The following is a 13,310-nucleotide window of genomic DNA, read 5'->3' as shown; positions in this document are numbered from 1 at the left end:
TAATTTCATCATAAAATACAGAAAAAAAACCCTCATTCATTAAACTGAAAAACTGTACTCTCTCATACTCAATTAAAAAAAAGCATTGAAAATAAGACAAGTAAAAGTAGTAAGCTACTTTTTATCTAAGAAAGGAGAAAATACAAATTTATTTATATATATAATTATATATATACTTTTTCATATGTACTTATATTTTAGAAATGGAAGGATACACCAAAAACTAATTAAAAAAAAAAAAACAAAAACAGTTACCTTTAGGAAAGGGCGAGAACAGGAAGAGGAGACAGGCATAAAAGCTATACTTTTCCAAATGTACCCTACTTTGTTGATTTGAATTTGAACTTGGAACCACGTAAATGATAAAACAAAATTAGATTTTAAAAAAGAATATCTAAAAATAAAACAAATGAATCTAGCTGTGTACTGACATGGTAGTTTTAACCAACATCAAAAAGAACTATTTCAAACGATTTTAAAACATAGTAATAAAACTGTATATCCCTAGTGGAATATATTCTAAGGTCAAAAGGAAGTTAAAAAAATCATACACTATTTTCAGTAATCATATTAGTAAGTAATGTTGATACTGCTATTCTGAAACTATTATAAAAGATAAAACAAATTATATTAATATCATTCAAAACTAAGATTTTCAACCTATGAGAAAAGATATACAAATACAAAATCAAGGAACTTAAAACTCTGAAGTCCTAAATTTGAATCAGAAATAAGAGGGGAAAAAAAAAAAAAGAGAGAAATAAGAGGGAAATTTTTTCTATTTAAAAAGATGTCTACCTTTATCCACTGAAAAGGTATAACAACAGCAACCAACTCAGGAGCAATGAGTACCCCTTGTGCCCAGAGTAATACCATTTCCTACGAAAAAAGAACAAGGGCTCCTCGGAGAAATGGCTGATTCCAAGCCCGGGGCAGTAATGTACAAAAGGACCTTGCAACATCTTGTTTTACCAGGAAGCAAGAAAGCTATCAGAGACTACTGGAGTGGTATCAAAAGGACTCCCACTAAACAAAGATGGGACAATCTGAACATCAAAAAGGATAATACCTGTAAAGAACAAAAAATAATTCTAAACCCATGAGTTCATGATTATACTAAAAATAAGACAAAACAAAAAAATCTCACTGGTCCCTTTTGATCAGTGCTATGGAACAAATTCACTATTTTGAAAACTGGTAAAATAAAGGAAAGAATCCAGTATTTACCCTGACTTTCCTATACATTAAAGAACTAGTTTATGAGGAAAAATCCTTCTTTTAAAAGCATCCCACTTAATAAATATAACTTTGCAATCCTAATGAAATAATGAGTCTAGGCAACACTTATCAATAACTATTAAAACCCTAAGGTAAAATCTGGGGCACTTTATAATTAATGGATCAGAACGACAGTACCTGAACTCACTGATGACATTATTATTACAAAAAGGGAGAAAATCAGACATTATGAGAATTATGTGGTATAACAGGAAATGAACACTACCACCATCCATGAAGCATTCTTGGCCCCCTAATAAGAAAAAAAAGATCCCAATCCAATCAAGCCTTTAGGTCTTTATCAGTTTATAGGAAAGAGGCTAGAGGAACATACTAAAAATAACGTCTTCATCAGTTTATAGGAAATACAGAGCCTACAGGAACATATCAAAAATAATACCATATGGACAAAGACAGCAAAATCTAGACTTTGGGAAACTCTTACAGGATAAACCACCTGGTTTTTTCAATAAATAAAAGTGGAAAAAAAGAGGGAATTTATAGACTTAAGAGACATAATGAAATATAATGTATGGACCTTGTTTGAAGTCTTATTTGAATTAACCAACTGTAAAATCATATTATAAGACAATAAAGGGAACTTGAACACTGGATATTACTGATATTATTATGAATTTTTGTCCATTTTTAGAGATAATGGTATTATGGTTACATGAAAAAAAAAATCTTACCTTTTAGAGATACACACGAAAGTATTTATAGATGAAATAAAATTACCTGGATTTGCTTCAAAATAATCCAGGGGGAGAAGGAGGGTATGGGGAGCTGGGCCATCAAACTACCAGTCCCCCGCAGTCACAAAGGATTATAGGGTGGTTTCTCTCATAATAACAGCTAACATTTACTGAGCATTTACTAAATATCAGGTATAGTTCCAGTACATGTACAGTTGAGGAAGCTGCAGCTTAGGGTAGCCAGTATTAAAACTTATGTCTGGGACTTCCCTGACGGTCCAGTGGTTAAGATTTCGCCTTCCAATGCAGGGGGTGCAGGTTCAATCCCTGGTCCAGAAGCTACGCTCCCACATGCCTCACAGCCAAAGAACCAAAACATAAAACAGAAGCAATATTGCAACAAATTCAATAGAAGACTTTAAAAATAAATAAATAATAAATAAATAAATAAAACCTATGTCTGCCGGACTCCAGAGTCCTAGCTCTTCACCACCACACCACACTACTACCACTAGAATTGCTTTGCCTTTCCACTGTTAGATGGTTCATGTAAAAATGTTCCTCCTTAAGCTGAATTAAAATCCATCATCCCTGCAACATCCACCCTATTTTTCCTATAAACACTCAACTATTTCAACAAATATTCACTGCGAGTCTACTATGTGCCAGGCTCTGGGGAAAGAAGAGGATAAATCATCTCTGCTCCCAAATAGTATCAATATAGTAGGAGACACTGACAGTGGCAATGATAGTGTGATAAATGCCATAGAATATGCAAAGGCTACTAAGAGACCACACAGGAGGGGCAAATAAATCAGAAGGAAAGGACTCCCAGAAAAAGTGAAGCCAAAGAAAAGACCCAAGGAAGAGTAGGAAATAATGAGAAAGATAAACCCCCTGGAAGGACTTTCCAGTCATGTCTAAGGTATGAAAGCAAAGTATTTATGGAAAATACAAATGTTGCATAAACTGGAGCACAGGCTAGGAACATAAGACCCAAACCTCAGAGTGGCAGGTCTGAATTCTGCTTCTATCAAGTTACTGGGCCAATGTGTGCCTAGGTTCTCTCATCTGGAAATCTGTAGCTCGGTTTTCTTCCTCACAGGGTGAGAATTAAAAGAGAAATGCAAGTAGTATTTCGCAGAGTAGAGCACCTCTGAGCAGTGCCTCTACCTACAACACACTGTTTAAATTACAGTCACTCCCGAAAAGGAGATTATTTTAAGATTAAATGTAGTCCCTTTATCAAGCGTGTGAAATTTCCATAAAATGTTTAACTTAGCTGGTAATGAGCTGCCAATCAGACTAATCTGAAAATCTTTTGCTCTTTCAAATAGTACACGGAAGCTTTAAGATTTATTTTATATTCAGAGTTCTTATAGGAATAACATAAACTATTTTTAAGCAGTAGTACTCTTTGCGTTAAGTAATAAGTAATTTAAAAAACTGATTTCAAACGGAGGTTATCCCAATTCATAAACTAAACTTGTCAAGGATCACTAAAAATGAGTAAAAAGGATGACAGCATTAAATTCTTATGGGTGAATTACCAACACAGCTTGGGTGGCTTTATTATTACTCAGCTTTAAGTAATAAAGCTGATTTCCAATTTAAAAAAAGTTGATCAAAACCATTTGTTTCTGATTTCTAGTATGCATTGCATGTTATTTCTTCTTTGCAGAAGTCAGAACTATCACAGCAAAAACAGCAGTCAATATTTACTGAAAGTTAACTATGTGTCAGTTAACTATGTGTTAAGAACTTCACGTGTATTAACTCATTTAATGAAAGCCTAAAAAAAACTTAATGATTTATATACTTATTAAATATATTTTATACATATATTATTTTTAGTATAAAATAAGTGTACTTAATAATTTTTATCAATTATGTTTATTCTAGTTGGAATGGAAGATGTCTGCCAGCTTCAACTCCTCAGGGCAAATGCTGGTACTAAGTTCTGAGAACACAGATATGAAAATGGAGTAAAAAGAAGGTGCATAGCCTATCATGAGCCACTAAATGATTACCCTGTGGGTTGGGGGGAGAGGAGGAAGAGAATGTTTCAGGGAGAAATAAAATACAAGTTAGATTTGAAATGCTGAATAAGAGTCTGTAGGTGGGCTAGGCAAGGAAATACGACAGGACAGTCAAGGAATAAGGGTTTGGCACTAATGAAATTAACCAAAAAAAAAAAAAGAGTGACAGAAAATCAGGCTGGAGAGGCAGATATGCGACAGATAATTAAAAGCTTCATTTAACATGGAAAATGCTGCTTGGAGTTTATCCAAGAGATGCTCGGATCTACGTTTTAGGAAGTACAGATGTACTGTGATGTCATTAGAAAAATGACTCCCGAGGACTTTAACTAGAGAGAGGAGACTAGAGGCAATTGGTTAAGAGGTTATTGCAACAGGCTAGGCAAGAGATTATGAAGGTCTGATCTAATGCCAAGATCACGCATTGCAAATGAGGGGACGGAGGCATATTTATCTATATATATGAAAAACATTCAGAACAATTCGTTTATATTTCTACATATACACACATATGCATTATGTTATTACATTCTATATGTGTGACATATACACATATACATTATGTACATTATTCTGTTATTCCTCACAGCATCCCTTTGAAATGATTCTTATGTCTATTTTACAGGTATAGAAACTGAGGATCAGAGAGATTAATCTTGTCGAGGTCAAACAGTCAATAAACAACAGAACTAGGATTCAAGCCCTGGTACATCTGACTCCAACACCTGACTCCACTACATCTGAGAATCACTTAAAAGGTAAAACTGATTGGAGGTCAGGGGTAAGACTCAGATAAAGGTTACATCAAGACAGAGGATCTCTAAGGCAGTCTTACCCAACCAACCGTAAGAAGAGAACAATCCAAATAGAAGAATCCTATTTAATCTCTGAACGCTTGTTTAATTTCAGAAAGAAAAAACTAAAGTTTCTCTAATGCACTGCTGTCGAAATGAGCATTTGCTATTACTTTGTGTTCTTTCTATTTTTTTTCCTATATTCTCTTTGCTATCATCATTTCCTTATCTATTTTGCTGCCTTGCTGGGGTTTAAAATAAATACTTATTCAGCCCCTTATAGTTCTTGATGGGGAGGGGAGGAATAGCATATAAATAAAAATCAACAGAAGCCTGATTTTACTATAGTGGCCTTATGATGTACTCGAAAACAGTGTGGATATTTGATACTAAGGAATTAGTGTTAATTTTTTAAAGTGTGTCATAGTATTGTAGCTAACTGCCCTTATCTTTTAGAGATACATACTGAAATATTTACAGATGAAATTATACAATTCCTGGAATTTGCTCAAAATAGTACAGGAGGGGGAATAATACAGGGAAGTATATGGGGCAGGACTGACCGTTGCTGATGGGCTAGATGATGGGAAATTTGAGGGTCATCATACTTTTGCATCTACTTATTGTATTTTAAATTCTCAATAATAATTAGAAAGTTTTGAGATTTATTCAAATACTATATAAAGGAAGAAAAAACAAAACAAAAAGGTGTATATATAAAAAATAATTTTCTCATTGGCTTTCCCTATAATTATAAAGTTGGTTTTCCAAACTAACATTTTGGTCGTAGTAAAAAAAAAAAATTTCACATTTACATTTTAGGAAGCAGGCTATGTTTATAAGTGTGAATTTAATTCATAACCCAAGGGAAATATTAGTCAGATGGTCTGTCAAGCTCACAATCTTCCCACTCTTATTAAAACAGACCACACATTAATTTCCATTTACTAATTCCACAGGATTTAAATGTACAACCTAACATATTGAGAGATGTTATTTATTGCAGATTCTTAAAATTAAAGGTTTTCAGAAAATTCTCAGAACTTACTGGGTTACTAACACTGTATTTAATTACAAATTCTTGGAACAAAAACGTAAAAAATAATTGTTTTCCAGGTTTCTTTCTCTTAAAAGTGGAAGCCTCTTTATCTTATGTATGTAAGAATATGTGTCAACTAAATATTCAATAGGCACTGAAGTATATATTGACTGGATAAATAAACAATAAGAGTCTTTAGAGAGGGAATAAATAGCAGAGCAGCGAAGAGTAGAGATAGTGAGTGACTCCAGGCCACCTTTAAAAATTAGAGATAAAACAGTAAGTACCCTGTAGCAAGATTGATGAAACTGAATTTCTAAAGTTTGGGGAAACCAGAGCATTTGATCAAATGAGCTTCAGAAAACCTTCTTTCTAGTTCAGATTCTGTTATTAACTGGCTGTGTGAACTTGGGCAAGTCACTTAATTTCTCTGAGCTTCAGTTTCAACATCTATAACAGTGGTGTTATCTCCCCTGCCTACATTTGAGAAAATCAAATGGCTTAACTGTCAATGTAAAAATGTTCTAAAGATTGTAAGGCATAATACAAATGTATAATATCTATAAAGATCTAAGAAGGAATAAATGGTGGGGAAAATAACAAGAGCACAGAAAGGAGTCTGTCTTACAAAACAGAAGGGATCCTTGTTTATCCTAGATAAAGGAGAAGGAAGGGGAAAACAAGTCCTTCTGAGGTATAGTGTTCAAATATAATTCTCTTCCCAACAGGAAATTAATTGATGCACATTTACTTACTGTTTTTCTAACTTACTTTAGTTGTTCTTTTATACTTTATCCTGATCTGTCAATCAGATGCCCACAAACACTCAATACTATTATCTGGACACATCAAATGACAATTCACTTATTTAATTGGTTCTAAGCTATCATCAGCATGCTCCTTTACAGTTGTTAACTATAAGCAACAAATCTCTCAAACTTGAACTATTTCAATAATTTCCATTCTTTTCCCTCTGATCTAAGTAATCTTAGCTTATGGTTATAGCTATGGAATTTTGTGTTGTTGATATCCTAAGATAAACCAATTTTACTTTTTCACTTTTTTCTATATACAATTGAAGCTTATGAAACTACCTCACTTAACTTTACGTTGAAAGGGAAAGCAGAAGGGAAACAGAGATGGCAAGTTAATGTTACCTGTTGTAAGTAACCCCTCCCTTCCCTTAGTCCCCTCAATTCCCACTTTGAACACTCATTTCCATTTTTACTGCTAGGTCAATTTCAACACATCCTAACATTTTTTCTCGCTGACCATCCATCACCAAACAGCACAGTACCTACTGGGTTCCAGGCCCAATGCTAAAGCTATAAAATGGGGTAAGATGAATTAAAGCCCTGCCCCCAAAGCATGTGTACACTAGAAAAAGACACCTCATTGTCAACAAACGTTTACAAACACAATGTAAATATCAAAATAAATACCAAAACAAAGGCATATACTCCATGCTTTGGAAGCATAAAAGAAAAAAAAGATACGTACTATATGGCAAAGGTAAGGACAGCAGTACAGAAAAAAAAAGAGAAACTAGCTAGAAAGGCGTTTTCAAAAACTCAGATATTTTATTTTAGGATATCAGGTGTATTTAGGTAATTCATTTAGTAACCAATTGACTACGCTTTGTTGACCTACATTTTGACTAGCACTATACAGGGCAAAGGTTTAGTTTGAAAAGGTACGCTCCCCTCAGAATATCCTCAAAGCTTTCCCTCAACACACAAGTATCTCTACCAACTCATCCTTCCTCCCTCCCCACTCTCCAACTATTCTAGCACTGTGTCTTATCTGGCACTCATTAAAATTACAACAACAACATATATATGTGAAAGTGCTTTCTAAATTTTGAGGAACTTACAAAAGATATGGAAATGATTACACAGCCTACCTTCCAGATGCCTTAAATAGTCTTTCCTTTAACTCCCACTGTGACTTGCAGAGTAGATACTCAATGAATATCTGATTTAAAAATCTCCAGCGATACATTAAGAATTACTTATTACACCAATATTAAGTATCTCATAAAAGCTAAATTAAAACCAATTCTTCAGTATTACAACCTATGCATGAAGAAGTAGTAGAGTGCAGTGGTTAAGATCATGGACATCAAAGACGAACTACCAGACTCCTAATTTAGTGCCCTCACTTAATTAGCTTTGACCTTAAGCATCCATCACCATAAGGACCTTAAGCTCCATAACCTCTCAGTGCCTCAATCTTCCCAACTATAAAATGGGATAAAGTATTACCTAACTCCTAGGTCACTTTGAGAATAAATGAGCTGACATACTGTTTACACCAGCATCTGATAACACCATAAGCTCTAGACTCTGTAGTAGTAGCAGCCGTGCCGGTATCACCATCAATCAGAAAACTTGGATATTTTTTAACCAGAAATACAAATAATAATAACCCTTTTCATCTATGTGTCTTCTTATAGTCACAAAGCTCTTTTACAGAAGGTGTAGTTCAGGACCGGAAGGAGCAAAACTGGTCGGAGTTCCATTTTGGGCAGTCACTCCCAGTGTTTAATCCTGGCTCTGCCATTAGTCAACTATAGGACCACTGACAACTAAGTAACCAGAGGCAAGTTATTTCACTTCTCTGACCCTCCATTTCCTGATCTGTAACATGCAACAACACCACCTATACTCCAGGAATGTGCTGAGGACTAGAGGAGTCAAGGTACTTGAAGCAACAAGCAGGACGCATGGCACACTGTTGCGTTAACATCTGTTCCTCTCCTCCGCCTCCCACGTGGAGTATCTCATTTAATTCTCATCCCGCCGTTGTGAAGTTCATATTAGGTTGAGCCCTATTAAAAACAGCTGAATACTGGCAAATTCACATGGTTCAACCTAACACTACATCCATTTACAAATGGAGAAAATAAGCTCAGAGGTTAAATGCTTTACTCAAGGTCATATGCATGCTAAGTAATGGAGCTAAAACTTTAAAAATAGACAGTTTTTCATTAAAATTGGTTCGGCGAGTCCTGCTCAGAAAGGGAGGGGGGAAAAAAGTAAACTAACTACAATAATACATGTGAAACTACTGTAACCTACAAGTTTTTGTTCTGCCATATCAAAAAACAAGATGATGACGTAGATTGTCTTCTAAGACTCTTTCAATTTAAAAAATTATTTGTAGAGTGTCTATGCGTGTGTTGCAGAGGTTGAGGGTTTGGTGTAAATTAAAGGAAAATAATATCATCAAAGGAAGCACATGCATAACTACACCAATTCAAAAAGTACAGCTGGATCTAATTAGAAACTCCACGAATTAGCAAATTCACAAAGCAGCTGAACATCAAATATCCATCCTGGTGAAAAGTCAGCGGTATTCCATAACACAGATGAGGTGTTCGCCAAACACCCAAGGAAGAGTTATACTAAATGTACCCACTTTGGTTCACAAAGGTATGTACTAATATATAATACTACTGAAATGGAAAAAGAAAAAAATGAAAAGGCTTTTCTTCTAATAGTAAGACATACACTACTGTAGTAAAACTGTATAACTGCTAAGTTTATTTCTAGACATTCCACAAGGGCTTTAGAATTATATCACATAAACCATATTTAGGGTACGTATCTGTCCAAACATGAAGTGTCCTATCAAAATGCACGGCACTAGTAAATAAATAGCAAATGTTAACAGAACAAGGCCCCATAAAAGTGGTGGAATATTTACCAGTATCAAATATTTACTATGATTGGTCTACAAATCTATTCTGCCTCTTTTCTCCTTGAAGTGCCATTCACCTTTTTTTTTCTTTAAAAGGGCATGAACGACAAAATACGAATGAGGATAATAAACAGAAACCAGGTCTTTCAATAGATTTACAATAGAACGGTTTTGTTTTTAATCCTCTTATCGGCCTCTCCTCCAATTATGTAATCTTTCCACGGCAAAAGATTACATGGCTGTTTCCCTACCCTCCAAGGAATAAGTTGGAGGGGGAAACAGAAGAGTAGGAAACAGGTAGCCTCGGAACATGCTACATTTCCACGAAACTAAACTGCCTCTTCGGAATCAGTATTAACTGAGCGCTCTTAATTTTCAAGACCTTACCCTTTAGCCATGACAGATATTTTTTCTTTTTTAAATCCCATAACAACTGACAACTCTTCACGTGCTGCAGATTCCACCCACCACCATCACTTCCAGAGTCCATTAAGCTCCCTTTTCCCCGGGCGGTCGGAGCGAGTTATCCACGCTGGAAGGGCTGTGTAATTACAATTACGGCTGTGCAGCTCGCCTCAACTCCCCGAAACAAAAGTCAGGCTGAACTGAGCTGCCTCCTAAGGCGCGATTCCGGGTGCTGGCTCTTGCCCACCAGGTTTCGCCGAAACCTCCCGAGGGTGACCTCTACGCCTCGCCTCGGTGCCCCGCTCGCCGTCTCCTAAGACCTCCGGTCCACGCCTACTGCCTCGCCCCGTCCAGCGCCGGCCTCCAGACTTGTTCGTGAACTCTCCTCACAGCCCCCTCCGCAACCCCGGGCCCCCAGCTCCCGGCCGCGCGCGCCCAGCCGACAGGTAACTGGGCGCCGGGCTCCCAGCCTCAGCGCTCGGGACCGCGCAGTTAATGAGTAACGCGCCGGGGCCCGGGGGACAGGGGAGGAGCCGCCGCCGCCCGACGCCCACCAGCGGCCCCAGGGGGCGCCCAGATGCGCCGAGGCGCCGAGCCCCCGCCGCCACCTCCGCCGGGGTCCCGGAGCCCGCGAGCCCAGGCGGGGAAGCGCGTTCGCTGGGCCAGGACAGTCGGCCGGGTCCCCGCGCGCCGCGCCCTCACCTGCACCTGCTGCGGCCGCCCCTCCCGGCCAGCTCGCGGGCGGCGGGCGCGCGGGCACCGAGGGGGCCGGTGCTCCGCGCCCCGGGCCTCTCCCTCCCGCGGCCGCACTCACCTGACCAACCCACCGCGGCCGCGGCCGCCGCTCAGGGGCGCGCGCAGAACCGCACACAACGCGCCCCGAAGGAGTCGCAAGCGGAGGAGAACGGCGGGCCGACGCCGCTACACTCAGCCGCGGCGGGTGCACTACCGGGGGGAGCCGCCGAGGGAGCGCGGGACTGCGCCTGCGCCGGGAGCGGGGCTGGGAGCCGGGAGCGGTCCGGCCCTGCGGAGGGAAGGCGGGGATGGGGGCGGGGCGGGCGTGGGGCCGGTGGGGCCGACGCGCTCCCGCGCCCCCTGGCGACAGCCGGGGCTTTCGCAGGTGCCCGGCGCGGGCCCCAGGTGCCTCCGCGGGCGGTTTCCTTGGGAACAGGGCGAGCTGGCGCTAAGCCTTGTTGCCCTGGGTTCTCGGGTTCACTTCGAGTGTGTTGGGCTCTCCAGGAGTCGAAAAATGAACCTTCGATGTGAGTGAGGACAGCTAGAACCAACCTGACACTCGGCGTGCATATGTACCTTACAACGTGTGTGTCTGTGTGTGGGGTGTGTGTGTGCGCTCGTGCGTGTCTGTTGTCTCTGGGGGGATGGATGGGAGGAAGGGGAGTCTGATAGAACCTAGATCCCAGCATTCTAGCAGCTGCTAGAGCATTCGAGAATGTCGTTTCTGCACCTGCCTTCTCTCATCTTTTGTGTCAACTCTTAGATAACTTCCACCCCACTTTAGGTCCTCCAGAGAGGAAACGTGAAAATACAAACCAGGCTTCCGAAAATCTGATCCAAAAGAGGCAGTCACATCATAGTATGTGTCTCTATGTTTAGTAAAAGAGTTACATGCAATTTGTGTGATATATATATTGAGTAGGACCCCCGCTCTGTATATTGAGCACATTTATTAGAGGCAGTAAAGAAGAGTAGGTTATGTGGATGGCTATAGGAATCAGAATTCCTGGGTTTGAGCTTGGCACCTACTAGCTGTGTCAGTGACCTTGGGCTAGTTGATCTCTAATAGCCCCAGTAAACGGGGATAATAAGATTACCTACGTAACTAAGTCGTTAAGAAATTAAATGGCTTAATATATGTGAAATACTTAGTGTACTTCATGACACAAAGTGCCTAATGAATATTAGCTATTATTAATAACATCATTATTATCATCCACCTATAATAAAAACAGAAACCTAGAAAGTCATTATTTACTCTTTTATACTCCATCTCCAATATATCAAGTCCTATCCATCCTATTTTGCAAATAATTCTTAAATCTACCCCATCTGTTATTCACTGGGACTAGACATGACCCTACTCATTAATGGACTGCTAAACTATTCTCCCTTACACCATGTCATTCATTCATCAAACATTTTTTATGCTCGATCTACGTGCCTACTGCTAGACATGGGAACAGAGAAACCATTACACACAATCTCCATCATCCAAGCACTCAAACATAGTGAAGAAAACAAATGTGTCAATAACAACTAAGTGAAATAAATAAACTCATCATACAGCAAACTACTTGGGTTCTCCAGTCTTGCCAAACTCCTTCGTACATGCTGTCTTTACATATGCTGCTCCTTTTTCTTGTTATGCCCTGACCCTCCATCTTTTCCTTGCCTAGCTAATTCTTGCTTATCCTTTATTATTCTGCCCAGGCATCAATTCCATTGTGAACCCTTCCCTGTTCCTTGCTACCCAGCCTTATCCCACCCCAGTGTGGGCTAGGTGCCCTTTACTGTACTCTTATAGCACTTTATCTCTTTCTAGCACTTATCACATGGAACGGTAATTGTAGTTTTGTCTATTTCCTTATGAACTTTTTGAGAACAGGCACAAAGCCTGACATGTAGGAGGACTGGCTCAGAAAATGCAGAATGAATTAATGATATACATGTAGATACACTGTCTTGGTATATAAATGTTTAGAGGACAGGCCCTATGCTGTGTTCTACATAGGACCTAAGATATCGTACATCTACAGGAAATAGTGAGCAATAGCCATGTGCCTGAGTCCCATGTTGGTCCACCTGTCATCCACAAGGCTCTTTGGAATGGACTTAGAGGTGTTTCCTCTCACATACTTCACCTGCTAGCACAGTTTGAGAATGAGAAGAGCAATCTGAGTAGTTACCTATAGTAGGACTTCAGTGTCCTTGCAGCACAGAGACCAAGATGCATTACGGAATGTTACACACTCAGAATCTCAGCCTGCAAAATGCATACAGTGTTGTATGCATCCTAAGTTAGATTGCTCAGCCATATACTAAAGTAACAGACTCTCCACAAACTCTAAAAACATGATGATGGATTTTATAGCGTGCTCAAGTTTGCCTTCTTTTTCTTTCACTAAGATATAAGTTATATAATTAATGTCAAATAAAATAATATATTTTTTTAATCTTCAGACTTTCCCATCCATATCTAGGGCCAGAAAACAAAGGACTGCAAATATCTAAAAATTTTAAATTGAACAAATCATTCTAAGGTTGTTATCCTTAGTTACAACTTTTATTGCTCGTTTGCCTCTGCTTTATTTTCAAAGTTCAGAAAATATTGTATGTTTAC

The 13,310-nt window shown here is 39.0% G+C and overlaps 1 protein-coding gene across 4 annotated transcripts in view; it reads right to left on the bottom strand.

The window, feature by feature from the left end:
- The window catches only part of RAB3IP (RAB3A interacting protein), a 63,346-nt gene that overhangs the window by 37,704 nt on the left and 12,332 nt on the right, over positions 1-13,310 (bottom strand). The window contains exon 1 of one of the 4 annotated variants that reach the window (XM_059936479.1): positions 10,767-10,951. The exons of 1 other annotated variant lie outside the window; for it this stretch is intronic. Coding sequence is in view for 1 of the 3 variants with exons in the window: in XM_059936477.1 (XP_059792460.1) it covers positions 9,935-9,975 (41 nt within the window). In the remaining 2 variants the exon portion in view is untranslated. Of the gene's footprint in view, positions 1-9,934; positions 10,177-10,199; positions 10,344-10,766; positions 10,952-13,310 lie in introns of those variants that run through there. 2 more of the 4 variants (XM_059936480.1, XM_059936477.1) reach the window with 2 other exon arrangements.

Source organism: Balaenoptera ricei, chromosome 10 (genome assembly GCF_028023285.1).
Source record: "Balaenoptera ricei isolate mBalRic1 chromosome 10, mBalRic1.hap2, whole genome shotgun sequence".
Taxonomy (NCBI): Eukaryota; Metazoa; Chordata; class Mammalia; order Artiodactyla; family Balaenopteridae; genus Balaenoptera; species Balaenoptera ricei.
The sequence above is the reverse complement of the archived record's forward strand: the minus strand, read 5'-3'. Positions and strand labels throughout refer to the sequence as shown.